The sequence below is a fragment of the Budorcas taxicolor genome, chromosome 17 (assembly GCF_023091745.1).
Source record: "Budorcas taxicolor isolate Tak-1 chromosome 17, Takin1.1, whole genome shotgun sequence".
Lineage (NCBI taxonomy): Eukaryota > Metazoa > Chordata > Mammalia > Artiodactyla > Bovidae > Budorcas > Budorcas taxicolor.
In genome coordinates, this window is record NC_068926.1 from 63,855,892 (window position 1) to 63,879,110 (window position 23,219).

A 23,219-nucleotide genomic window follows, 5' to 3' on the forward strand; every position below is an offset into this window, starting at 1 on the left:
TTGTAATAGAATACAAAAGGTTCTTCCCTATGACCCCAATTACATCACGAAAAAGTCCTGTGCACAGGTAGATACAAAACTGGGGAAAAAACAGGAATGCTTGTTTTAACCAGTGAATATAACAAAAAAGGAGCAAGCTCACAGATTCACAGAACAAGTGGTTGCCAGTGGGGCCAGGGAAGGAGAAAAGGGTAGCGTAAGGTAAGGCACTAAGAGGTACAAACTGGAAGGTATGAAATAAGCTACAGGAGCTTTCCTGGTGGTCTGGTGGTTAAGAATCAGCCTCGCAATGCAGGGGACAGGGGTTCGATCCCTGGTCTGGGAAGATCCCACATGCCAAGGGACAACTAAGCCCATGTTCCACAACTACTGAGCCTGTATTCTAGAACCTGAGCTCCTCAACAAGAGGACCCACGGCAATGAGAACCCTGCACACCACTGGAGAGTAGCCGTCACTCGCCACAGCTAGAGAAAGCCCGCACGCAGCAACAAAGACCCAGTGCAACAACAGAAAACAAAACAAGCCATAAGGATATTTTATACAACGTGGGGCAATGTGGCCAATGTTTTAAACTGCAAATGGAGGACAACCTTTAAAAACTGAGTCACCGTATATTGCACCCCTGTAACTTACATGTATTATACATCAACTATATTTCAATTACAGAAGAATGGTTGCTTTGAGGTAGTGGGACTGTGGGACATTTTGCTTCCCTAACTGGTCTGTTTTCTTGAATTCTCCACAGAAGGCATGTGGTCGGGCGACATGGCATTGTGAGAGGCACGCAGAGCTGGAGTGATCCGTAGCTGTGCTGTGTACTGCGGAGATACAGCTCTGAGCCGTCCTGTCTTGTCTGTTAATCAGCTTAGAGGCTGATCGTAAGGACTGAATGAGATGATGACATCAAGCACCCGTCGAAGTGGCTGACAGGGCACACAGTCAATAAGCCTGACAGATTATTTTTACACACACAAAGATCTGCCTTTTAAAAACACTTTACTAAAGGCCCTTATCTGTACAGGCACTCTGGGTCTGTGGGTAGGAAAGAATGGTCACCTGTTAAGAGTTTTTTCTATCACCAGTCCTGTCACCTGGGCTATGAAGCCTTCGGCTTGGGCCCTGTTTAGACTAGGGGACAGCTTCAGGCCTCTCAGAGCTGCAAACAAACCTGCCCAAGCCATGAGCACAATGGTATACTCTTTCCTTAACATGGAGACAGCCTCTTTTGGGGGGCAAGGGAAAGATGGGGAGGGAGAAGAAGAAGAGAGAGCTCTTCCCCGACAGAAGAACGGGAGGTTGCATGCAAACTGTGACTAAGCACCTATAAGGCTATTTCAAAAACTTCACTTCTCCCAGGGGGCTCTTTCTTGCGCTCACCAACCCCTTGGCAATGCTATATGCTGGTTTCTGTTTACACCACGTAACAGCTTATATTTTGCAGTTTTTCGAATCCTTTCTTCTTTACTTCTTCTAGCTGCATAATGTCGATTACAGTTCATCAATCAAATAAAAACACATCAGAAGTATTTGTGAGGTACTTACTCTGCTAAATGCCCTGGAGGATGAAAGGAAAGGCTGTGTATAGCAGAGAAAGCCCTGGGTCAAAGCCGCCTTTGGTTTTTTTCAGTTCTGATCCTTTCTCATTTGGCCAAGGTCCTTATCCTCTGTACGCCTCAATTTCCTTTTCTGTAAATTGAAGTTTGGGATTTTCCTGGAGCTCAGATGGTAAAGAATCTGCCTGCAACACAGGAGACCCAGATTCGATCCCTGGGTCAGAAAGATCCCCTGAGAAGGAAATGGCTATCCATTCCAGCATTCTTGCCTGGAGAATTCCATGGACAGAGGAGTCTGGTGGGCTACAGTCTATGGGGTCACAAAGAGTCGGACACCACTGAGCAACTGACACACACACACACGTAGCCCAGGTTAGACCACTAGTAAGGGACAGAGCCAAGATTTTAATAGTTAGGACCCTACTTCTACAGTTCCATAAGAGATTCAGTCTTTTCTGGATGAGCTCAACTTCATGGAGAGCTATGAAAGAGCCTGACAGACCACAGAGTGTCATCTAAAAATGAAGCACATAAATACCAACTGCTGTCTGAGCCCCAAAGAATTCTCCACTCATGGTGGGAACAGCTGGGCAGCCAGGTTGAATGACCATCACCACTGGTTAAGCATGGACCATGGGTCAAAGACTGTACAGATATTTAATCACCTCTGACTTTTCAACAGCTCTATCAGGTCTCAATAGCCTAATTTTCTTAAGAATAAGCAACAGGACTTAGATTAATGATAACAGCTATCATTTATTGAAGGCTGCAGCCTATACAGGTGCATGCTACCACCCTCCCACAGAGAAAACTATATTCAGAGAGGGACATGACTTGTCAGAGTTCACAAGGCTCCTGATTTTGAACTCATCTCTAACTCCAAAACAATTACTTATTTTAAGTGAAACAGAGAAGACCCAGGGACGCCCCCATTCACAGAAGGCAAAGTCGAGAATGCAAGACTGCCCGTGGGGCCAACATAGAGTCAGATTACTACCAGGTTTTTCTTTACTGTTATCAATAACTGCAGCTGTTTTTATTGAGAGCCGTCAGGCATCGTACTAAAACTTGAGTTACACGAGCTCCTCCATTTGACAGGAGCTAGTTACTCCATTTTACAGAGTTGGAAACTGAGGCACAGAGAAGGGAAGGAATTCACTCAAGGTTATAGGGAATCGGTTGGAACTCCGGTTCGGATGACTTCTGAGGTCCGGCGTCTGTCCTCGGCATCAACAACCACAATAACAAATTTTTTTCACCCAGCACTAGTCTGTTTATAATGGCCTATTGCCTCTTTTTATCTCGGTAGCTCCGGAAATAAAAAGGCCACGGAAAAACGTCCCCTGGAGCCCAAAAGCCAGCCCCCAGCACCTGCAACCCCGACCAGGCGAAGCAGGGACCCGGCCCTAGGGCTAACTCCCTCCCAGACCCCGATCTCACCACCCGGACAACCCACAACCCTGTTCCCACTCGCTACCCACAGGCCGTAGACCTTTATCCGCTCGAGGCCCCGGCGCTCGGGATCAGGGCCGCAGTTACCACCGCTTCAACCCAATACCCCCGAGCTCTGCCAGACCCGGAGGCAGCGGCCGAGGTCCGACCGCCATCTTGCCCCGGGGTGTTCACTCTGAGAGTTCCGTCGGAAAACAACAACCAGTTCCGTAAACGACAGTTCCGAAGAGCTTCTTCGTCCGGATGGGAAAACCTCCCTGCATTTTGTTGTCATTTATGGGAGCTGGAAAAGCGGAGCATTCAGGAGAGGGATAAACGCCTGACCCAGCCGAGAAGAGACGCAACCCATTCTAGCTAGGGAGCTTGGAAGAAAAGCAGTCTCTATCTAGTATTAGTATGACGGACCCGTTAGGAAGGTGTCCTCTGCGGGGCGGAAGTGAGGGCAGACAGCGGAAGTCCCCGCCCCGGCCCCGCCTCCGCCCGCGGCTCACGAGAGCTGGGTGTTTCCTGTCTCTTTCAGTCCGGGTTTGGAGACTCCGGCTTCCTCCGGCTTTTCATGGTAAGGAGGGCGTTGCCCGCCGACTAGGGGCTGCAGAGCGGCTTGAGAGAGCCGGTCAGAGGCAGAATAGAGAGGGCAGGGACCGAGATGAAGGGGTGCGACGAGGGACTGTCGCGATAGGGGAGAGGAGGTTGGGAGGTTGGATGGGGGGCGAGGTTGGGGGTGGGGGAAGGGCTCTGGGCGGAGAATTGTGCCTCTGTTGTGGGTGGGGGGCTTGTCCCAGGCTCTTGGGGACGCGGGAAAGGGTATTTGGGCTTGGGGAGTAGATACGTGCTTGAGTAAGTTGTGGGGGTTGAGTGGTAGTGGTGAGCCGGACCACCAGTGCTGGTTAGAAATGAGAATTGGTGATTGCGAAGAGAACAAAGAGATGTCATTGAAAATGGACTTTGGGGGTGGAAAATGAGGAAAATAGGAAGGATTGTGAAAGTGGATGTGTAGGTGACGAGAGAGCGAAGTGAGATTGCTTGGAGCGGGGCGTTTGGGGTTTTTGGAAGTTGTGCTAAAGTCGCTGGGTTTCAGGGAAGTGGGCGAGGTGCGTCTGAGTATTCGGGCCAGTGGCGTGGAGAAAAGAAACGAGAAGGAGCCTGTGGGCGGGCGTGTATTAGATGCTGGGAACTCCGCGGAGGGATGCCAGGGGCCTGAGATCAGGGTACTTTCGCCACGCAGTTCAGCACCTTAACTGGTGCCCGGGTACCTATCTAGTCAACTTCCGTCGAGACTGGGGCGGCCACACCTAAGGAGCTCGGGATGTCTCACCGTCTTATCGCCTATCTGTGGGAATGTTTCTCTGTGCTTGGAATCCTTCAGGGCTTTGTTGTTTGGCTTTGTCCCTGACTGGGAATGACCAAAGTTCAGCCCAGACCCTTTTTTTTACTTGTTTGTCCGGAGTCTCTTCCTTGAAAAGTGCAGTCTTAGGGAACACCAGTCCCAAGGCCAATATGGAAGAAGAAATAACTCTCTACCTGTATCTGACTTTGAACTACTCCATTTCTGTGCCAAGTAAGTTCCACCCTAAGGGAAAGGCAGCATTGAAGCAGTGGTTCTCAAACTGTGGTCCCCAGACCCACAGCATCACCTGGGAACTTGTTAGAAATGGCCAAGTTTTAAAACCCTACCAGACTACTGAGTTAATCTGGGGGTAAGGCCCAGCAAGCCCTGCAAATGATTAAAGTCATGATTCCTTGATTTGGGCTGTTATGAGAAGTGCATGAGAGTGGGAGTCAGAGGACCCTAATAGTTCTGATACTTTCATTTTCCCTTTGAAAATGGGATTAATGATGACATTTTTCTCACTAGACTGTTGAAAGAAATAGGACAATGGTCTGGACAACACTGGAAGACCAAGTAATTTAACAAAACACTTGGAAGTAGCAGTGGCTATCCTGTAGGTTTTCGATACCAAATAATGCTACAGTTTTGTGACTGGTTGAATTTAGTTGATTTGAAATGGAACAGACTTTTTGAATTCCAGAAGTGCCCAGAGTTGGGAAGTTTTATAATTAGCCTCAAGGCAATGAACCCTTAGATCTAGTTAAAGAACACCTGAGCTTTGTGGCTGCACATTAGAATCACCTGAAGAGCTTTTTAAACACTAGTTTCTGAGTTTCCACACCTTTCCACAATTTGATTAATTGTTTTGGGCTGAAGCCAACTCAGCACATCTAAGAGCACCCAGGTAATTCCAGTACTGCCTGGGCTAGGACCCTCTGGTCTTAAGGATAGCTTGGGGAGCAGAAGGGAAAGGACACTGTCTTTTTTTTTTTTTTTTTAAACATTTATTCCTTGAGGATTATTCTGAAGATTTTGGCTTTAACTTCATGTTATGAGTAAGGAAACTGAGAGACTTCCCTGGTGATCCATTGGCTAAGACTCCGTGGTCCCAATGCATGAGGCCTGGGTTTGATCCCTGCTCTCAGGAACTAGATGCCACATGCAGCAACTAGAGATCCTGTATGCCGCAACGAAGGTAGAAGATCCCACGTATCACAGCTAAGACCCGACTCAGCCAAATAAATCAGTAAATACCCTTATCAGATCCTCCCAGGTGGAACACATAGTTTAAAAAAAAAAAGTTAGGAAACAGACTTGGTGTGTCTAAACGTCACACAGAACTGCAGTCCAAGTTTGCTAAACTCTTGTTCAAATCTTCCCCACACACGTCTCCTCCAACACACGACAAGGAAGACAGTTCTGCGGAGAGGTGTAGAGAACACTTTAGAGGTTGAGGGATTCAGTATCTTTTTCCTATTGTACTTACTTGCCTGGATCTCTCTTCAAGTCAAGGGCTTTCCCTTACGGCTGATTTTTATTTTTTTTAAGCTAGTGTACAGTTACTTCCTCTCTGTGTGTGGCCTGAAGCTGTGAAGCAGAGGCCTGCTTTTGTTTCTGATTTGGCTTATTTTTATGTGTGGTCCAGAATTCATAGGGCCCATGGAGCCAGAGGAGGGGCAGCTTCTGCAAGACCAGGAAGTTAAATGTAGCCTGTTTGACCCGGGGGTGACACAGATCTTTTAGAACTGTGGGTGCAATCTTGGCTGCACACTAGAATCACCCAGGGAGTTGGAATTTTAAATTTCTATTTCCCGGCCACATCCCCAGACGGGTTGAGCCCAGGCATCAGTATTTTTTTTTTTTTTGGTAAGTGCAGAGCCACCATTGAGAGTGCTCAGAGGAGGTGGGAAAAAGAAAGCTAGACTTACTGATATAATTAGAGTAAACTTTTGATTGAATAAAATTGGTAACCAATATGTCGAGTATTGATTACCTGTGTTTCTTGTAGCCGGTTTTGCTCTCTCCCGCCTCACCTCCCCAATCTCATTGATAATGAACTCCAGCCTTTGAAACAAAGCAGGATCCCAGCAAGGATGGCTGGGGAGTCCTCCGAAGAGAGGTTTGGCTGTGAGAGCCTCCTTGTCTACAGCTTAGTGTCCCTGCTTCATGTGACTCGGGCTTAGGGACAGACAACAGCCAGAACCGTGTTTCCCGAGGTCCTCTCCTAGTATTGAAGTGGGCTCCAAAAAGGTGTGAGGCTTGCTTTGTCCATTTGGAATTCTCAAGCTAGACCAAGATATTTTCCACCTTCATCCTCTTAGTAATTCAGTCAGATGTCAGTAGAGCTGGAAATGGTTTCCGAAGAGAAGAGAATCTGAGACTGGGAGCACATCCTCAGGTGATCATGGTGTGGGTGGTTCCTGTTGCTCTGAGCCAGGGGCTGGGCCCAGCACCCTCTGGGGCTTCTGTCACCACGGCCCTGGGAGGGAGACTTGGCTGCTGTCCCGCTTGCTAGACCAGACTAGGTTCCACACGGGCTTCCTTGATGGCTCAGCAGGTAAAGAATCTGCCTGCAATGCAGGAGACCCAAAAGATGCAGGTGCGATCCCTGGGTCAGAAAGATCCCCTGGAGGAGGAAATGACAACCCACTCCAGTATTCTTGCCTGAAAATTCCCACGGATATAGAAGCCTGGCGGGGTATAGCCTGAGGGTGGAGAAGAGTAGGACACGACCGAGTGGCTAAGCACAGACTCATGGCTCCTTCAGGCTCCCACAGGTGGTCAGTTGCAGGGCCAGGGGCTTAAACTCAGGTCGGATTTGCAAACCCAAGCCCTCAGCCATGGCTTCCTGTCTTTATTTTGGAGCTTTTCTGAAGATGACTGAGGTGAGGTCCCCTTTCTCAATTTCCATGTCCTAGCTCTGTATGTACCAAGTGTGACCATTGATAAAATCGTGGGCTTGAGGCCAGGCAGGACTTGCCCACGTTCTTCTCTCGGTTTGTCACCAGGCCGCCTCTGTCATCATGCACTTCAGGAAGTGACTGAATGTGGGCTCAAGGTATCCAGATTCACAGAAGGGAAATAATGATAGCTGTCTTCCAGCACTGTTTAGATTTTATTTGTTTAAATATTTATTTGGCTACGCCAGGCCTTAATTGCAGCATGCAGGATCTAGTTCTCTGACCAGGGATTGACCCTGGGCCCCCTGTATTGGGAGCACGAAGTCTCAGCCACTGGGCCACCAGGGAAGTCCCTGGTTGAATTTTAAATGGTTGTTTGTGATGATACACAGTAGAACAGTGGCATCTTCGGGAAAGGGGCTCTCTGGAGTGATGCAAGTGTTCTCTGTCTTGAGTAGGGGCTACATATATGGGCTTCCCTTGTGACTCAAACAGTGAAGAATCTTAACTGCAGTGAGGGACACCGGGCTTCCATCCCTGGGTCGGGAAGATGCCCTGGAGAAGGGAATGCCCACCCACTCCAGTATTCTTGCCTGGGAAATCACATAAAGAGAGGAGCCTGGTGGGCTATAGTCCTTGGGGTTGCAAAGAGTCAGACCTGACTGAGCAGCTAACATACACATAGATGCATCCATTGATCAAAACTCATCCAACTCTGCACTTAAAATACACTTTATTGGGACTTCCCTGATGGTCCAGTGGTTAAGAACCTGTGTCGCAGTGTAGGGAACACAGGTTCGATCCCTGGTCCAGGAAGAGCCCACATGCCTGAAGGCAACTGAGGCCGTGCCGCAACTACCGAGCCCTCCGGCTCTGGAGCCTCCATGCCACAACTCGAGAGCCTGTGCGCCTCAGCGAAGACCCTATGTGCTGCAGCTCAGATCCAAGGCGACCAAAATAGATACAAGAAAACATTGATCGTATATACATTATCTTTAAAAAGGTATTGGAAAGCAAAACAAGTACAATACACAGAATTATCTGTTATGACTTTTATTTACCTGTTTCATGTTAGGTACCTTACAAAATGCTACATCATCTCCCGAAAACATATTTATTTTTGTGTAAATTTCGATCTGACAAAGGTGCTTAAAAAAATATTTCCATTTTGGGGCAGATTTCCTTAGTGAACTCCTATCCCACCCCAAACCCCTCAAAAACCATAAATACAAGCTTTTTTCCTCTAATATTTGTATTTTATTGAAGTGTAGTTGACTTACAATGTTTCAGGTACACAGAAATGTGATTGAGTTATACATATACACATATATTATTTTTGAAATTATTTTCCTGTATAGGTTATTATAAGATATTGACCATAGTTGCCTGTGCTATACAGTAAACCTTTGTTGCTTGTTGCATATCTATTTTTTTTTAATTAGAATTTTAACATTCTATTCAGGCTAAGTCAAACAAGTGGAATCAAAATGTCATAAATTTTTTAGTTAGGCAAAAATTCATGTTTTCTAAAATATACGTTATGCATATTATTTTTATATGTGTATACAAGAGCTTTACTACTCTTGATAAAGACTTGAGAAAGAACATCAGAAAAAGAGATGGAGAAATTGGAAAACAAACTAAGTTAAATGGGAGCGCTGAATATGAAATAGAAAAAGTGAAACAAACTAGATAAAAGTAAAAGATCCTTATATAGTCCAGTTTTTAAACATGGCTGCTCATTAGAAACATATTGAGCTCTGGCAGAAAAAAAAATAGCAATATCTGGCCTTTAGTATTTTTCAAAAAATTCCAAGATAGTTCTGATATGCATCTGGATTTTTAAAAGTGCAGGTTTTTCTATTAAATGACAATTTTGGTGATGTAAAACTCTTTATTATTTTTCTGTTGACCAATCATGATACAGTGCTATTAAGTGAGCAATAGTTACATAATCACAATAATGAAGAATACTTATCCATTTTCACAGTCAGTAGCCAGACAAAAAAAATAAAAGGTCATTACAGTTGCAGGCCACAGGGGAATGTGTTTACCCTAACAATATAAAGTAATTACATACAGTTTGAAGGATCAAGCAGAGTGATGTGATAAGTGGAAGTGCATATATTCACATATTTTCATCTCAGCCAGTCTGTGTCTTTTGGTTGGTGTATTTAATCCATTTACATATAAGGTAATTATCAATATGTGTGATCCTATTACGTTTTCTTAATTGTTTTGGGTTTATTTTCTGTAGATAGGTATTTTCCTTCTCGTTTCCTGCCTAGAGAAGTTCCTTTAGCATTTGTTGTAAAGATGGTTTCAGTTCACTTCAGTCGCTCAGTCATGTCTGACTCTTTGCGACCCCATGAATCACAGCACGCCAGGCCTCCCTGTTCATCACCATCTCCCGGAGTTCACTCAGGCTCACGTCCATCGAGTCGGTGATGCCATCCAGCCATCTCATCCTCTGTCGTCCCCTTCTCCTGCCCCCAATCTCTCCCAGCATCGGAGTCTTTTCTAATGAGTCAACTCTTCGCATGAGGTGGCCAAAGTACTGGAGTTTCAGCTTTAGCATCATTCCTTCCAAAGAAATCCCAGGGTTGATCTCCTTCAGAATGGACTGGTTGGATCTCCTTGCAGTCCAAGGGACTCTCAAGAGTCTTCTCCAACACCACAGTTCAAACGCATCAACTCTTCGGTGCTCAGCCTTCTTCACAGTCCAACTCTCACATCCATACATGACCACAGGAAAAACCATAGCCTTGACTAGACGGACCTTAGTCGGCAAAGTAATGTCTCTGCTTTGAATATGCTGTCTAGGTTGGTCATAACTTTTTTTCCAAGGAGTAAGCGTCTTTTAATTTCATGGCTGCAGTCAACATCTGCAGTGATTTTGGAGCCCCCAAAAATAAAGTCTGACACTGTTTCTACTGTTTCCCCATCTATTTCCCATGAAGTGATGGGACCAGATGCCATGATCTTCGTTTTCTGAATGTTGAGCTTTAAGCCAACGTTTTCACTCTCCTCTTTCACTTTCATCAAGAGGCTTTTTAGTTCCTCTTCACTTTCTGCCATAAGGGTGGTGTCATCCGCATATCTGAGGTTATTGATAGTTCTCCCGGCAATCCTGACTCCAGCTTGTGTTTCTTCCAGTCCAGCATTTCTCATGATGTACTCTGCATAGAAGTTAAATAAGCAGGGTGACAATATACAGCCTTGATGTACTCCTTTTCCTATTTGGAACCAGTCTGTTGTTCCATGTCCAGTTCTAACTGTTGCTTCCTGGCCTGCATACAGATTTCTCAAGAGGCAGGTTAGGTGGTCTGGTATTCCCATCTCTTTCAGAATTTTCCACAGTTTCTTGTGATCCACACAGTCAAAGGCTTTGGCATAGTCAATAAAGCAGAAATAGATGTTTTTCTGGGACTCTTTTGCTTTTTCGATGATCCAGCGGATGTTGCCAATTTGATCCCTGGTTCCTCTGCCTTTTCTAAAACCAGCTTGAACGTCAGGGAGTTCACGGTTCACGTATTGCTGAAGTCTGGCTTGGAGAATTTTGAGCATTACTTTACTAGCATGTGAGATGAGTGCAATTGTGCGGTAGTTTGAGCATTCTTTGGGATTGGAATGAAAACTGACCTTTTCCAGTCGTGTGGCCACTGCTGAGTTTTCCAAATTTGCTGGCATATTGAGTGCAGCACTTTTACAGCATCATCTTTCAGGATTTGAAACAGCTCAACTGGAATTCCATCACCTCCACTAGCTTTGTTCTTAGGAAAGTCTTGCTGGGTGGAGTATTCATGGTAGTAGTTTCTTCCTTTTCATCACTTTAAATATATCATGCCGTTCTCTTCTGGTTTGTAGAGTTTCTGTTGAGAAGTCAGCTGATAGCCTGAAGGGAGTTCCCTCGTATGTTATTTGTAGTTTTTATCTTGTTGCTTTTAGTATTTTATCTGTGTCTTTCATTTTTGTCAGTTTGATTACTATGTGTATCCGTGTGTTCCTCCTTGGTTTATTCTTCCTAGGATTCTCTATAGTTCCTGAACTTGGTTGACTGTGTCCTTTCCCATGTTTGGGAAGTTTTCAGCTCTTATCTCTTCAAATATTTTCTCAGGTCCTTTCTCTCTCTCTCCTCCTTCTGGGACTCCTATAATTCAAATGTTGGTGCGTTTAATGTTGTCCCAGAGGTCTCTTAGGCGGTCTTCATTTCTTTTCTTTTTTCTGTATTCTGTTCTGTGGCTGTGATTTCCACCATTCTGTCCTCCACGTCATTTATGTGTTGTTCTGCCTCAGTTTTCCCACCATTGATTCCTTCCACTGTATTATTCATCTTTGTTCCTTTGTTCTTCTAGGTCTTTGTTAACCATTTCTTGCATCTTCTCATTCTTTGCCTGCATTCTTTTTCTGAGATCCTGAATCATCTTCACTGTCATTATTCTTAATTCTTTTTCTGGAAAATTGCCTATTTCCACTTAGTTATTTTTCTGGGGTTTTATCTTGTCCCTTCATCTGGGACATAACTTTCTGCTTTTTCATGCTGATTAATGTGGTTTTTGTTTTATTTACTGTGGGACTGTGGTTCTTCTTGCTTCTTCTGTCCACCCTCTGACAGAGGAGGCTGTGGCTTGTATAAGCTTCCTGGTGGGAGAGATGGAGATGGGAAAAACTCAGTCTTGCTCCGGTGGGCAGGGCCTTGCTCAGTAAAGCTTTAATCCAACTGTCTGCTGATAGGTGGGTTGCACTCCCTTCCTGGTAGTTGTTTGGCCTGAGACGACCCAGCCCTGGGCTCTGTGGTAGAGTTAGGGATGAACTCCAAGAGGGTTCATGCCAAGGGGGCACTCCTGGACTGCTGCTGCCAGTGCCCCCGTCCCTGTGGTGAGGCCCTGCTGACCCGTGCTCCACGGGAGGCCCTCCAACACTAGCAGGGAGTTCTGGTCCAGTCTCCTGTGGGGTCACTGCTCCTCTCCTCTCCTCTGGGTCTTGGTGTGGGCAAGATTTCATTTGTGCCCTTCAAGACTGGAGTCTGTTTCCCCCAGTCCCGTGGGAGTCCTATCCTCAAATGCTGCTGGCCTTCAAGGTCAGATTCCCTGAGGATTCCCAGTCCCTTTGTCGGATCCCCGGGCTGAGAAGCCTGACATGGGGTTCAGAACCTCCACAGCAGTGCGAGAACTTCTTTGGTATTACTGTTCTCCAGTCTGTGGGTCACCCGCCTGGCGGGTGTAGGATTTGACTTCTTCGTGATTGCGCCCTTCCTACCGGCTTGCTGAGGCTTGTTTGCCGGGTGTCTCACTTTGGTGAGTTCTGGTTGCTCCTGTTGATGGTTGTTGGACACCTAGCTGCAGTTTCGGTGCTCTTGCAGGAGGAGATGAGCGCAAGTCCTTCTCCACCATCTTGAACTATAAGCTTTCTAACCCCTGGCTCCAGGTCTTCAAAGTTCTCCAAAATTCCTTATTCACGTAAGCTGTTTCTGTCATCCCATGGACGATGTGTCTTTCCGGGGAAAGTGGTTGGTGAGAACTGTTCGTGTCACCAGCTGGTTTTGGCTGGAGGGCATAAAACTATACTCTGATACTGCAAAAGATTTTTTAAAAATATTCTTTATTCCTTTCTTTTTCAGCCTTCCCACAATGAACATGTATTATGTTGATAGCTGATAAATAAACAAAAGTGTCTTTTTTCTGTGGCAACACCTGGCATGTGGGATCTCTAACCAGGGCTCGAATTTCAACTGAAATCAGGGGACTGGTTTCAGAAGGAAGCTGGGAGGTGAGGGCCCTGCTGCCTCTTGGCCTCTGTCTTTTGTGTTTGGCATCAGCCCACAGAGACCCCAGGTGAGCTCAGCCTGTGCTTTTCAAACCTTAACTGCTTGTGCCGTTTTTGTGTGATGGAGCAGGAACAGTTTCTTGAGAAAACACTTCTCTTCAGGAGGCCGTCCTTCATCTGTGTCCCGCTACAGGCCCTGACACCAGTTCCCCAGGCCACTCTTGAGGGGACAGAGGTCGTACAGATTGGTCATTGCCTCTGCTATCATCAATGGATAGCAGGTTGCCATCAGTTAGTCCCTTAGCCCCTTTAAAAATTAACATCTGTGGGACTTGCCTGGTGGTCCAGTGGTTAAGAATCCACATTTCCACTGCAGGGACATGTGTTCGATCCCTGGTTAGAGATCCCACATGCCAGGTGTTGCAGCAGAAAAAAGACACTTTTTTTTTGTTTGTTTTTATCAGTTATCAACGTAATACATGTTCATGTGGGAAGGCTGACAAAGGAATAAAGAATATTTTTTAAAAATCCTTTTGCAGTTATCAGAGTATAGTTTTACGTCCTCCAGCCAAAACCAGGAGCATGTTTGTAGTCAAAATTGAGTTTGTTTCCTTGATACTTTGAGGGAGAAGTATGAGGTGGCTCAGGAGATTCTGGCTGGCGGTGGGTGATTTTGGGGAGAAATCAGGGAAGTGGGGCTTCACTTTGTGTAGAATGCTGTCAGGAAATAGGGGTAATTCTGTGATTGGGTCTCTGTAATTCCTCCCTTCAAGGTGGGAAGAATGGAGCTCGGGCTCTAATTGGGGAAGAAGCAGCCATGGCTCCTACTGGTCATTTTTGGGGGACAGTGTTTTTGTCCGTGTTCAGACATAATCACGGAGAGGCCTTGCTTGGATCTTGATCTGTCCGCCACCAAGTGGCCTTGTCTGGTGGTGATGGGCTGCAGGCAGCCCAGAGCCTCAGCGTGCAGGCCAGGTAGCTGCTGGCCATCAGGGGCTGCCTTCTCAGCACCGATCCCCAGGTTCAGTAAAGACTTAGCCACTCTCGGACACTTCTCCAGCTGTAGAATTTTACCTATGCAAGAAAGTTTTCTACTGGAAGTTTGGGATTAGCTGATGTAAACTATTACATCAGTTCAGTTCAGTCGTTCAGTTGTGTCCGACTCTTTGCGACGCCATGGACTGCAGCATGCCAGGCTTCCCTGTCCATCACCAACTCCCGGAGTTTGCTCAGACTCATGTCCATCGAGTCAGTGATGCCATCCAACCATCTCACCCTCTGTCATCCTGTACTCCTTCTTCAGTCTTGCTCAGCATCAGGGTCTTTTCCAGTGAGTCAGCTCTTCGCATCAGGTGGCCAAAGTATTGGAGTTTCAGCATCAGTCCTTCCAATGAATGTTCAGGGCTGATTTCCTGTAGGATGGACTGGTTTGATCTCCTTGCAGTCCAAGGGACTCTCAAGAGTCTTTTCCAGCAGCACAGTTCAAAAGCATCAATTCTTCGGCACTCAGCTTTCTTTATGGTCCAACTCTCACATCCATACATGACTACTGGAAAAACCATGGCTTTGACTGTGTAGACCTTTGTCAGCAAAGTAATGTCCCTGCTTTTAATATGCTGTCTAGGTTTGTCATAGCTTTTGTTTCCAAGGAGCAAGCATCTCATAATTTCATGGCTGCAGTCACCATCTGCAGTGATTTTGGAGCCCCAAAAATAAAGTCTGTCACGGTTTCCATTGTTTCCCCAACTGATGGGACTGGATGCCACTATCTTCGTTTTTTGAATGTTGAGTTTTAAGCCAGCTTTTTTGCCCTCTTTCACTTTCATCAAGAGGCTGTTTAGTTCTCTTCATTTTCTTCCATAAGGGTGGTGCCATCTGCATATCTGAGGTCATTGATATTTCTTCTGGCAATCTTGAATCCATCCTGTGCTTCATCCAGCCCAGCATTTCGCATGATGTACTCTGCATATAAGTTAAATAAGCAGGGTGACAGTATACAGCCTTGAGATACTCCTTTCCTGATTGGGAACCAGTTTGTTGTTCGGTGTCTGGTTCTAACTGTAGCTTTTTGACCTGCATACAGATTTCTCAGGCGGCAGGTAAAGTGTTCTGGTGTTCCCATCTCTTCAAGAATTTTCCCCAGTTTGTTGTGATCCACACAGTCACAGTTGTTAGCGTCATCAGTGAAGTGGAAGTAGATGTTTTTCTGAACTTCTCCTGCCAGCAGATGTTGGCAATTTGATCTCTGGTTCCTCTGCCTTTTCTAAATACAGCTTGAACATCTGGAACGGTTCATATACTGTTGAAGCCTGGCTTGGAGAATTTTGAGCATTACTTTGCTAGCATGTGAGATGAGTGCAATTGTGCGGTAGTTTGAACATTCTTTGGCATTGCCTTTCTTTGGGATAGGAATGAAAACTGGCCTTTTCCAGTCCCGTGGCCCCTGCTGACTTCTCCAAATTTGCTGGCATATTGAGTGCAGCACTTTCACAATATCTTCTTTTAGGATTTGAAATAGCTCAGCTGGCATTCCATCACCTCCATGAGCTCTGTTTGTAGTGATGCTTCATAAGGCCCACTTGATTATTAGATAGAGGCTAGATAAGCAGCATGGTCTAACTGTAGCACACAGGGAACCGCAATGAAAAGAATATGAAAAATGTGTGTACATGTATAACCGAGTCAGTGCTCTGCCACAGAGATTGGCACAATGTTGTAAACCAACTGTAGTTCAGTACAAATGAAATTATATTTTATAAACAGTTGGGCGTACGCGCGCACCAGGTTCCAGCCGGCATCCGCTTCTATGACCTGAGATGCACACAGTTGCCAGCAGGGTTCTGGGAGGGACTCGGTGGATGTTGCTATCTGGGGCGACGCTAGTGCGGGAAGCTTCTAATTTTGCAGTAACTGACTTCACCGCATCTTTGTGTCTTTCACTGAGTCCTGGGAAAGACTTTTTCCCTGGAGGGGAATGGTAGTTGAGATCACACTCAGTTTCTTCCAAGCTTGTTTCATGGGTAATTCAGCTGAAAAGTGTTGCTTTCAGCTGTTGCGTGGTAAGTGGCGATGAGGGGACAGAGAGCAGGGCTCTTAGCCGCTTTAGGGTACAGCCAGGGTGTCCCTTTAGTCGTATCAGCAGTAGGCACAAAGGAACTCCTGGTAATGCAGGACTCAGTGGTAAACTCAGATCTGCAGGCCTAACAGGTGAAGCAGGTGTGTGAGCCCAGCTGTCTGCGTGGAGTTTGGGGCCAGTTGGGGCTTGCAACGCCTGCCCACGGGGCAGCCAGCACCCCAGCTCACACCACGCGTTCCCCTGCTGGCCTAGCTGGTCTCTGATTGTTGTTGTTATGCCGGGTCTCTATTGCTCTGCTTGCTTTTCTCTAGTGGCGAGCAGGGCCCGCTCTCTAGTGCGGTGTGCAGCCTTCTCACTGCGGTGGCTTCTCTTTGCAGAGCACAGGCTCTAGGCTTGCAGGCTCAGTCATTGCTGCTCCCAGGCTTAGTTGCTCCATGGCGTGTGGGGTCCTCCTGGCTCAGGGATCAAACCTGCGTCTCCTGCCTTGGCAGGCAGATTCTTTACCCTGGAGCCACCAGGGAAGGCCTGGCCTCTGATTTTAAGAGAAGCCAGAAATCCAGGTTTTTCTCTGAACTCTTCCTGAGCTGTGAAGACCGGGAGTGAACTTTGATCTCAGTGCAGGACACACTAGGACTAAGCAGGACTCATCGGAGGCCAGCCGCAGCCCACTGGTTGAGGAAAGGAAATCAGGCCTGGTGCCCTGACCCTGCGTCTTGTCCCCGGACAGGAAGAGATGTCAGGAGAAAGTGTGGTGAGCTCAGCGGTGCCAGCGGCTGCGACCCGCACCACCTCCTTCAAGGGCACAAGCCCCAGCTCCAAGTACGTGAAGCTGAACGTGGGCGGAGCCCTGTACTACACCACCATGCAGACGCTGACCAAGCAGGACACCATGCTGAAGGCCATGTTCAGCGGGCGCATGGAGGTGCTCACCGACAGTGAAGGTAAGCCCAGCGTCCTGGGCCGGGGCTGTGCTTCTTGTCGAGGGCTTCCTTCCAGCTCAGAAGAGCAACATAAAACCGGCTCAGGTTTCCTGTTGTGCTCGGTGTTACCAGACGTGGAGGGAGCCTTGAGTGTTAGTAATGGAGACCACATCTATCTGGGGTGTGGTCAGGGAGGGCTTCCCTGAGGAGGTGACACCTAAGCTGAGACCTGAAGATGACGGAGGTGGCCCCTGGGGGAAGTGAGTGGGGTCATAGTCTCCACTTGGCTTGCGTTGTGACTTTGAGAATGTCACTTCCTCGGCCTCAGCTTTGTGCAGCGGACGCTGGACTGGCTCCCCTGGTTGGCTCCCTTCCCATTCTCTCCGTGATGATCCTGTGATCTCAGAGTGAGACTCAGGTGTGACTGAGGCAGGAGCGTCTGCTCGGGACCCTTGTCCTCACAGGCTGGGACCTGTCGAGGACTCACAGACCTGAACTGGGGTCGCAGCTCCCAGTTCTCGTGTCTGGTGGCCCTCCTCAAGTTGTTTAATCTGTTGACATCTCATTTCCCCATCTGCTAAATGGGCACAGTGACACCTCCTCCCTGGGGCTGTTGGTCCATAGGAAGTGTTGAGTATATGTGCATTCAGTGTGGGGTGTTTTTGTTTTCATGGAAAGTCCTGTTAATACAAGATGAAGACTTGCTTACAGTGGTCCTACATCCAACCCACCGGGAATGCTCAGAACCCTGAAAGAGCATCCTTCTCTGACCGGGTTTATGAGGGAAGGTGGCATGTGGTTGAAAGATGGCCCCATCTTTCGTTGCTTGGCCTGAGCTTCCTTGAGACCAGGCCACAGCCTGGCTTGACCTTACCTTTTACCTTCCCTGTTTCTGAGGCTGGCATCTGTGCTGACACCCTGCGTCTCTGGCGATGGTAGTGCCTGGGAGAGGGGCGAGTTTTGACCCCGGGGGTGGCACTGGGGGCCCTGGGCCCGGTGTGCACATCGTGTTCTCAGATCCTAAGAGAGCGCACCCTTGGGCTGTCCACCAGTGGGTGCATCTCCCTCTGTCCTGGAAAAGCCAGTCTGCAGGGCCCAAAGTCCCGCTTCCCCTGGCTCCCAGTGACCTTGGGTTTCTGGCCCAGCAGCAGCAGGCGAGGCCAGAGCCCCAGAGCTGCCTCCGCGCTGCACCCAGAAAACGCAGAGCTTCTTAGGAATGGGAGGGTCCCCTCTGCTGGGCCACACCCAGCATTGCGGGAGTGTTTGTGGAAATCAAGACAATAGCGCCCCAGCTGCCGAAGGAAACAGACCTTATCTGAGAGCCCTGGATCACTGTGGCTTTACTTCCGCCCTGCCCAGTCCTTGGCGGGGCTCAGGAAAAGCGCCCGAGTGACTGCAGAGGCAGACTGGGAGCCTCGTCTCCCTGAAGGGCCCTCGCCTTTGGTGGCCTGTTGCCGTGTCACAGAGGAGACGCAGTCCAAGGGCTTTCCCGCCCCCTGCTGGGAGACTCCCGGGAGTGGAAGCAGCGGGCCTGCGTGGGCTTCTCAACAGCTGCCGTGTGTGTGCTTGCCTGGGGCTTCCTGGAAAGCCCAGCATCCCCAGGGAAGGAGTGTGGGCTTGGATATGCCAAACCACAGCTGTTTTCACTTCAGGGGAGCGCCAGCCCGCTTCGAGCCATTAGGAACAGCTCACAGTATGGCCTTGTGGGGGCTTTGTTACATTTAAGTCTCACCCTAACCCTTTGGGGGGTGGCTGCTGCTGTTACTGATTAGTGAGAAATCCACTCCCTGATGGCTCAGATGGTAAAGAATCTGTCTGCAGTGCGGGGAACCTGGATTTGATCCCTGGGTCGGGAAGATCTCCTGGAGAAAGGCATGGCAGCCCACTCCAGTGTTCTTGCCTGGAGAATCCCATGGACAGAGGAGCCTGGTGGGCACAGTCCATGGGGTTGCAAAGAGTCGGACATGACTGAGCAGCTGACATACACACACATCTCAGAGAGGTGAAAGGCTTTTTCAAAACTTACAGAGCTGGAAACGAGGAAGCTACTGCAGGCAGAACTGGCTAGCTCTTACTATCTGCTTTGTGTGGTTTGGTGTGGGCTCAGCCCTCGGGCCGGGGCGCCTGAGTGTGGCAGCCTTGTGGCCCAACCACTGGCTTAGAACCGAAGCCCTTTCAGGCCTGTGACGTCAGGCTTGGTGTCTGGTCCTCCAGCCGGCACTGCTGGCAGAGCAATCCCGTTGGCCCCTGGGGAGACACTGCACAGCCCCACCCACGGCCTGAGCACGCCCTCAACTCTGCAAAACAGGGTAGACTTTCTGCGTCTCACAGCTTCATCCTGGCCTTCAGGTGAGAAGGCTGTCGGTGACAGTGAAGTGTGCCACAAACAGGTGGGCGAAGCCAGCAGGACCGCTTGCTGGTTATGGAACAAGGGCCCTGAAGGTCCAAAACTGTGTGCATTGTGTTGGTAGAAAGCTCCACAGGATGCCTGAGAAGCTGGTGGCTTCTGGGGAGGGGACCCAGGGTGGGGTGGCGGCAGACTCTCATGCACCCCACGCTCTTCTGCCTGTCTGAGCTGTATATCGTGTGGGTTAGGAAGATCCCCTGGAGGAGGGCATGGCAACCCATTCTAGTTTTCTTGCCTGGAGAATCCCATGGGCAGAGGAGCCTGGAAGGCTGCGGTCCATAAGGTTGCACCAAGTTGGACACAAATGTGACTGAGCACAGCACAAAGTGTCAGTAGGGACGTCCTCGATGGTCTGATGGTTAAAAGTCCGCCTTCTGGTGCTGGGGACAGGGTTCAACTTCCTGACCAGGGAACTAGGATCCCACATGCCATAGGGCAGCTAAGCCCTCGCCGCAGTAGGAGAAGCACACAGGCCACAACTAGAGAGAAAGCCTGTGTGCTGCAATGAAGGCCCAGTGCAGCCAAGAAAACCCAAAGTGTCAGGAGTGCCGAAGCAGAGAAACCCTGCCCTGGAGATCCCAGTTCAGGAAGGAGGGTGCTTCCAAGAGTCTGAGTTTATAATAGGGACTCAAGTACCTAGGCAAGTTTGGGACCATAAAGACCTACCTTAGTATGGCAGAGGAGAGGTCAGTGAAAACTTCCTGGAGGAGGGGGGGGAGGGAAGGAGAGAGGAAGTATGTGGTCTGCTGCCCCCGACCCTAAGTGGAGCCTTCTCCCAGGTTCCCCGGAAGCCATGCAGACCACTTCCCCGGGGCTGGAACATGCTGTGTCAGTCACAAGGACCTGTATACAGGGCTCAGCGTCAGAGACCTGGTTTGAGTGCTGCCGATAGACCTGGCATTGTGCTCTGTGGCTCCGGCACATTCTCTCACCTTTATGCCAGCGCAGGGAGGCACCATTTTAGAACGGGAAACTGCTGGGCCGAGAGGTTCAGTGAAATGCCTACCTCATCCAGCAGGCAAGCGCAGAGCTGGGTTTCCAGCGGAGGCCCACGCTGGGTGCGTCCCTCAGCCCATCCGTCCAAGAGCCTCTGGGTCTGCACCCCTCACCCTTCTTTCAGCCTTGCCCAAGGGGCTGGGGGACTCCAGGTCATCCTGACGTGGCTTGGCCTCTCTTAGCTTGTCTACATGCTAGGGACCAGAGCTGACCATTTCAAAGGGATCAATTCCTGCTCTGAAAGCAGCAAAAATATTTTTGAAGTCAAAACGCTAATTGAAACCTCATGGAGAGCGCGCCTCGCTCTCCTTTTTTTTTTTCCCTTATTTGTCCAAAGTATGATTCCTTCACCACAAGCATTTCCTGGCAGCATTCTTGAGCCGGAGCCCAGCGTCACAGTCCGGCTGTTGGTTTATGGAGACTCTGGAGTGTCACTCGGGTAATTGATTTCAGGGGCCCTCGCTCTTAGCGGCCGAGTTGTCCACTCGGTGAGACAGGGGAGGAGGTTTTCTTCCCGGAGCAGCTGAGTGGCACTGGTTGCCATTTCTCCAAAGACCGAGGTTCTGCATGATTCCTCAGTTCTGTGCAATGAAAGGAGTTTCTCGCTTGTTCTGTGTGGCTTAGTGCGGCCTCCCCAACGAGGGGATGTCCCTGAACCTCTCTTTTTATCTATGGAAAATGTAGGAGAGTGAGTATCTCTCAAGAACTGGTGGGAAGGTAATCCGGTCTTACAATACCGTGTCAGTGCATTGGAAGGGGGTACTTGATCCACAGTAACACAGAGGTCAGAAGCTAGTGGCCTGTGGGCCCTGTTTTGGTTGCCCTGTGGTGGGTTAATGACAGGTTTACAATTTTTGTTGTTCAGTCACTAAGTCATGTCCGAACTCTTTGAGACCCCAGGGATTGCAGCACACCAGGTTCCTTGTCCTTCAGTATTTCCCAGAGTTTGCTTTAACTCACGTCCATTGAGACACTGATGTCATCTAACCTCCTCATCCTCTGCTGCCCCGGGGCCTTCTGCTCTTGCCCTCAGCCTTTCCCAGCATCAGGATCTTTTCCAGTGAATCAGCTCTTCAGTTTACTGAAAAATCAGGAGATTTCACTGGAAATCTACATTTTTTGGCTTTTCCTGGAGTATCAGGGCTCTCAGCCCTGGACTTCATCCCCGCCTGGCCACTCTTGGCTGGAGTGGGAGGAGCTCCCTTTGGGGGGCGGGGCCTGTGCTCTGATTGGCCCCGCCCAGACACTCAGTGGTCCTGTTTGCTCAAGTATCTGAGCTGCCGGACAGATGCTAAGCCTGTACTGTGCTGTCTCCGCTGGAGAAAGGAGCGGTAGCATCAGGGGGCCCCATCAAGATGACAGGACTCGCCATCCCGTGAAGACCTCATCCTTTCTCGGATCCAGGGCCCCACCTTTGCTTTGCATTTGCTGCAACTGGGGATAAACTTTGTGCTGTGCTCAGGAAACCAGAGCCTATGACCAAGCTGTAAGCAAAGGCCCGGGAGCAGTGGACTGAGGAGTAGCTGCTGGGGAAGCGTGGAAATGGCCTTGTCAGCATGGCTGGTGATGGTGATAGGCGCCACCCAGCTCATGCGCTAGAGCACCCGCGCACCCGTGGTGGTGCTGGGTTTGGGGCAGGTGGGCTGACTTGCCACTCCAGATGTGAAAAGGTGCCTTGGCTGCTCTTGGCCTTCGTTGACCTCTGCTGATCCAGGGCCTGGGTCTGAGGAGGACTCGGGAAGGACATAGTGGTCTTCGGAGTGGAAACCTGGCGCTTTTCCCAGACTGGGAGCAAGCAGAGGCAGAGTGTGACTGATTGCTGTGTAAACCTCCTGTCTGCCCTGGGCACCAGCGTTTTCTCCCCTGCAGCATGCAGCAGGAGACGGGGGGGCCCCCTTCCTGGGGTGATGCCATGGGTTGGGAAGGCCCGGCCCGGACCCCTCCATCTGTCTGGCTTCACATTTTCTCTTGAGACATGCTTGGTCTTACTTCCTTTTCTGGTACCTCGTCCTCCGCTTCCCAGGCTCTAGTCCACTTTCCCCCTCCCAATAGCATGTACATTTCAGCTGAGGAATCCTGAGAAGCATGGCTTTCTAGTGGAGGAGAAATGGGCATCGCAGGCCAGTGTGGGATTGGAGACTGGAGAGGATGCTGATAAGTGGGAGGGCTTGCCTTGTCCTGCCCCCAGCCCCAAGGCAGAGTTTTGCACCCTGCCCGCTTCCGGTCAGCAGCTGGGAGCTGTTTCCATTTCCCGTAAATGCCAGTGCCGTCTCCCCAGGTCAGGCTGAACCACTCGAGGGCAGGGTCTGTCTGGTCACCACCGTATCTCAGGTCCCTAAATGCCTTGTGTGGGGTCACGGGTGGAATTTCTTCTGGTGGTGCTGGTGAGTGCCTGGGGTCACCTTTGGGAGCCAGATGTCACAGCCTGTGGGCAGCGAGCCTTCTGCTTCCTTAGAAATGGCTCTGCTGTGTAGGAGTCTGAAAAAAGTATTGTTGAAAAAGGAGGAGTGGATGTTTTCACCCCAGAAGCCTTTCCATCGTCCATGGGTTGTGGTCACTGGGACCCTATTTTCATCCAAATGTGGGGCATTAGGCCCTCTTGGGATGCACTTGACAAAGGGATTTTTGAGGCAACTTAGAAACGCGCTTTTAGGACACAGGGGCCCTGCACCTGGAAGAGCCCAAGACCAGTGAGTCCGGTGTCTGCAGCCAGCAGGGCCAGGAGGCTGTGGTGGTGCTGCCAGGCAGGGCCTCTGTCAGCCCATTGCTGGGAGCCAGGCAGGTGAGGCCGCTGCCTCCTCCATGGTCCTGCTGTCCC

The 23,219-nt window shown here is 49.2% G+C and overlaps 2 protein-coding genes across 11 annotated transcripts in view; one reads left to right on the top strand and one right to left on the bottom strand.

The window, feature by feature from the left end:
* The window catches only part of UBE3B (ubiquitin protein ligase E3B), a 47,613-nt gene extending 44,442 nt beyond the window's left edge, over positions 1-3,171 (bottom strand). For 3 of the 9 annotated variants that reach the window (XM_052654351.1, XM_052654353.1, XM_052654345.1), the window contains exons 1-2: positions 3,036-3,154; positions 1,544-1,739 (exon numbers count right to left, since the gene is read on the bottom strand). The gene's annotated coding sequence lies outside the window, so the exon portion shown is untranslated. Of the gene's footprint in view, positions 1-1,543; positions 1,740-3,035 lie in introns of all 9 variants that reach the window. The other 6 variants (XM_052654349.1, XM_052654346.1, XM_052654347.1 and 3 more) reach the window with 5 other exon arrangements.
* A 330-nt stretch (positions 3,172-3,501) lies between these two features.
* The window catches only part of KCTD10 (potassium channel tetramerization domain containing 10), a 35,158-nt gene continuing 15,440 nt past the window's right edge, over positions 3,502-23,219 (top strand). For both annotated transcript variants that reach the window (XM_052654430.1, XM_052654431.1), the window contains exons 1-2: positions 3,502-3,565; positions 16,806-17,019. In XM_052654430.1, coding sequence (XP_052510390.1) covers positions 3,563-3,565; positions 16,806-17,019 — 217 coding nt within the window. In that variant the 5' untranslated portion in view covers positions 3,502-3,562. The remainder of the gene's footprint in view (positions 3,566-16,805; positions 17,020-23,219) is intronic.